At 37.4% G+C, this 3,526-nt stretch overlaps 1 protein-coding gene across 1 annotated transcript; it reads left to right on the forward strand.

The window, feature by feature from the left end:
- On the forward strand, positions 1,339–2,118 carry LOC109826790 (cytosolic sulfotransferase 11-like). Its single transcript, XM_020393810.1, has 2 exons — positions 1,339–1,728; positions 1,785–2,118. The coding sequence occupies exons 1-2, from the start codon at positions 1,388–1,390 to the stop codon at positions 2,116–2,118; spliced, it is 675 nt and encodes a 224-aa protein (XP_020249399.1). The 5' UTR covers positions 1,339–1,387.

Raw genomic sequence — 3,526 nt, forward strand, 5'->3', positions numbered from 1 at the left:
GTGAAGCAAGAGCATTGATCTTTTATTCCGATCAACCAGATCTGATCCACAGTGGTCCACGGATAAACCCCGACACAGCCAAAGATCCCATGTAAGCAACGGATGATAAATGCCCTCTGCATGTGTTTGAATAGACTATTTTATTCTTATTGTGTAAGAAAGTCTTATAAAAAGACTAATTTTACTTTTTCGAACTTATTGTAAACGACTGAAGTTGTAATGAGTTCCGCAATGAAAAAAACAACTCTCGACGCAAACACTTATTCAATGGGAAACTGAGTGTTGGAGTGAATAATATGCTTATATATGAGGGTGGATCTAGTAAAATATTCATGTTATTTAGAAATTGTAACTTAAATGTAATGATGGAGCAAATATGCAGAGTTACTAGAATTAATCATGCAGAGTATGCCACTAAGGTTTATAACTTATATAACGATTATATTGTTTAGTAATGTATATGAGACAGATTTTATATTTTTTGAGCATATTTAGCAATATATATGAGGTATATATTCAATTAGTACGATCTACACATGCTTTGTGCACGTTTTGGTGTGCCCAACAAATCCATGGGACTACTAGCCCCGTGGAGTTGCTGGTTGCGAGACACGAAGTCTCACTCTAACGTACGAGACTATAGTAGTCCCGTGCGTTTTCTGATAACTATTCAGAAAACCCACGAGACTAGCAGCTCCGTGGGTTTTCTGAGTCTTGTTTAGTGGCCGATTAATGACCATTAAACAGACGGGACTAGTGCAGCGTGTTTCAAAACACAAATTCAACAAAACCGATATCTTTTCGCCAGCTTTGATAAGCTAGCCAAAAAGAGGTTGGTTTTGCTAGATATTTAGCAAAAGTAACACAGTAAAAAAAATAAGCTTTGCTACAGGGACCCAAAATATGGGACCAATAGGGGGACATGTGAGATGACCCACTCCTATTGCATAATAAGCTAACCATCATTAGGATTGGGATCCTCTCCTAATAAGGAGGTTCTTAATATCTCCTAATGGAATCTTGACTTTTAATTTATCAATCAAAGACCAAGATCTCCTCATGAGCAAAAGTAGGGGCCCCTTACTTTTGCTCATGAGGAGATCTTGACCTTTGATTGATAAGTCAAAGACTAATATCTTCTTATTAGGAGATATTAGTAACACTATTTATTAGGAGAGGATCCCAATCCTCATCATTAATAATGACCAGCTCATTATACAATAGGAGGGGACACCTCACATGTCCCTCCTGTTGGTCCTATATTTTGGGTGCTTAGGGAAATTTTTCTTAAAAAAAAGTCTCCCATTGTAGCACGTTACGGGATAATAATATTATTAAGCCTCATTTTGCTCTTCCTCATCTCTTTACACAACCAATCGAGTATTCAATGGAGCAAACTCAAGAGGACGATCAACTCTCAAACCTCCCAACAATAACAGACTGCTCAGCCTTCCCAGTTGTCCTCTACAAAGCCCACTACCTCTTCAAGGACTCCCTCCTCCGTGTCCTCTCGACCCGTCACCACTTCCAGGCCCGGCCCACCGACATCCTCCTCGCCTCCCCCCCCAAATCCGGCACGACGTGGCTGAAGGCCCTGGCATTCTCATCTCTGTACCAGACCCCCCTCCCCGACCTCTCCGACCTTCGCCACCCCCTTCGGGTGTCCAACCCCCACGATATCGTCCCCTTCATCGAGATCGAATCAAACTTAGGTGCGCTCGGTCACAAGTAGTTGGAATAACAAATGCATTTCACTCTTTTTTTTTAACTTCAATACCTTGAAGCTTGTTATTCGTGAAGTATGAGGATATGATTGCAGATCCGATAGGTGAGTTGAAACGGGTTGCGGGTTTTATGGGGTGTCCGTTTACGGAGGAGGAGGAGGAGAGGGGTGGGGTGGCGGAGGGCATAGTAAAGCTTTGTGGGTTCGAGAGCTTGAGCAATTTGGAGGTGAACAGAGAGGGGGTGCTTGAGACTATGTTTGAGGATTTCGAAAATAAGTTTTATTTCAGGCGGGGAGGTGTTGGGGGCTGGAGGAGTCTTCTTTCGCTAGAGATGGGTCGACGGCTGGACGAGATCATGACGAGCAAGTTTGCGGGTACGGGACTTTCGGTTTAAAATAGTTCGCCGGTATGCGAGTGGAAGTGTTCCTATAAATTTCGTGTTCTCTTGTTTCCTGCTGTGTTCCTTCTTGACGTCAATATTCGTTGGACAAAGGACAAGAGTTAAGTGTTTGGTTGTATCCAGTTTAATGATGTCGATCGTTTCAATTTTGCATGCACCTTTTATTATTTTAAGGGGGTGTCTGTCTGCATAAGTGGAAAAGTAATTCACCTGCAACAGTCTGGGTGGGTGTTTGTTTTATTGAAGTGTGTAGGAAAAATATATATAAAATAAGTGTAATATTAAATCTAATGACAATTTAAGTTTCCCTTAAAAACTGCCGAAGTTTGTTGGCATTGGCCTAACTCGCTATCTCATAAAATCAGGAGAGGATTATAATAGATAAGAAAATATTTGAGATTCTCAACTGTAAATTCCGTTGATATTGAGGGCGGATCTGAAGGGAGGGCGGTTGCGAAGTGAGCCCTTCAAATTGATGGTTAGAGACCAATGGAAATTTTTACTACAAAATGGGAACCCTAAATTAATATCTCCCATCTTATTCTCCCTCTTCAAATTTCTTCATAAATATCAAAGTTTTGTTGGCCTCAATTAATGGGCGACACGCTTTACAAACTTGTCCTCGTCATTTTTCCTTCGTCCTCAAATCTCTCAGCCGACCCGTTATTTTTTTCTCCGTTAGGACTAATATAGATAAGATTGTCTTTATAGTAATTTTATAATATCTACATAAGTTCTTGCAATAGTGCTTTCACCTATTAGAATAATTTCTTTATGTGGACCTGCAATGCTGAGATAACCTGGAGCTGTGTATTGTGAAATCAAATTTTTTATTTTATTCATGTGATAAATGATGTTGGATTTCATTTTATAGTATTTTAATCATTATTTGTTTATTTGACTACATATTCACCTCTAAGAGAAGGTTTCATATTTTTTAATTGTTTTTAGGTTATGATTGCATCTTTTTTTTATAATATTCTTTGGCTATCTAGAGTACTTAGACGTCTTGAAGTATGACATGACATGATATGTGTTGTGAAATCTTGCTTTAATTCTATTATAATATCTATTTGTGAGCCTTTTGTTCTTAGCTGTTATTAAATCTCTTTTAATATTACTAGTACAGTGCACATGCTTTGGAGAAGAGCATACATATTTTGTTTTATATTTTTTAATTTTTTTGTTGGTGGTAGAATAACGAAATGATTTGTATAGTAATATAAATTCTGAATAATTACAATTTTGTTTAAAAGAATAAATTGTACGATAAAATTATGTATAAAGAACTGTATGATTAATTATTATAGTCTTGATAATTTGTTATAATTTATTTATAATTTATTAAAATAATTATAATATATTAAATACTTTTTTCTCTTTTAAATATAATAATATTATA

Source organism: Asparagus officinalis, chromosome 10 (genome assembly GCF_001876935.1).
Source record: "Asparagus officinalis chromosome 10, Aspof.V1, whole genome shotgun sequence".
Classification (NCBI taxonomy): Eukaryota; Viridiplantae; Streptophyta; class Magnoliopsida; order Asparagales; family Asparagaceae; genus Asparagus; species Asparagus officinalis.

What these genes read in the sequence shown, in the direction of transcription:
- LOC109826790 (XM_020393810.1), top strand. Translation starts at nt 1,388, where the DNA reads ATGGAGCAAACTCAAGAGGACGATCAACTCTCAAACCTCCCAACAATA. An exon ending in TTAGGTGCGCTCGGTCACAA is followed by an intron (nt 1,729 to 1,784) that starts GTAGTTGGAATA and finishes AATACCTTGAAG; the next exon opens with CTTGTTATTCGTGAAGTATG.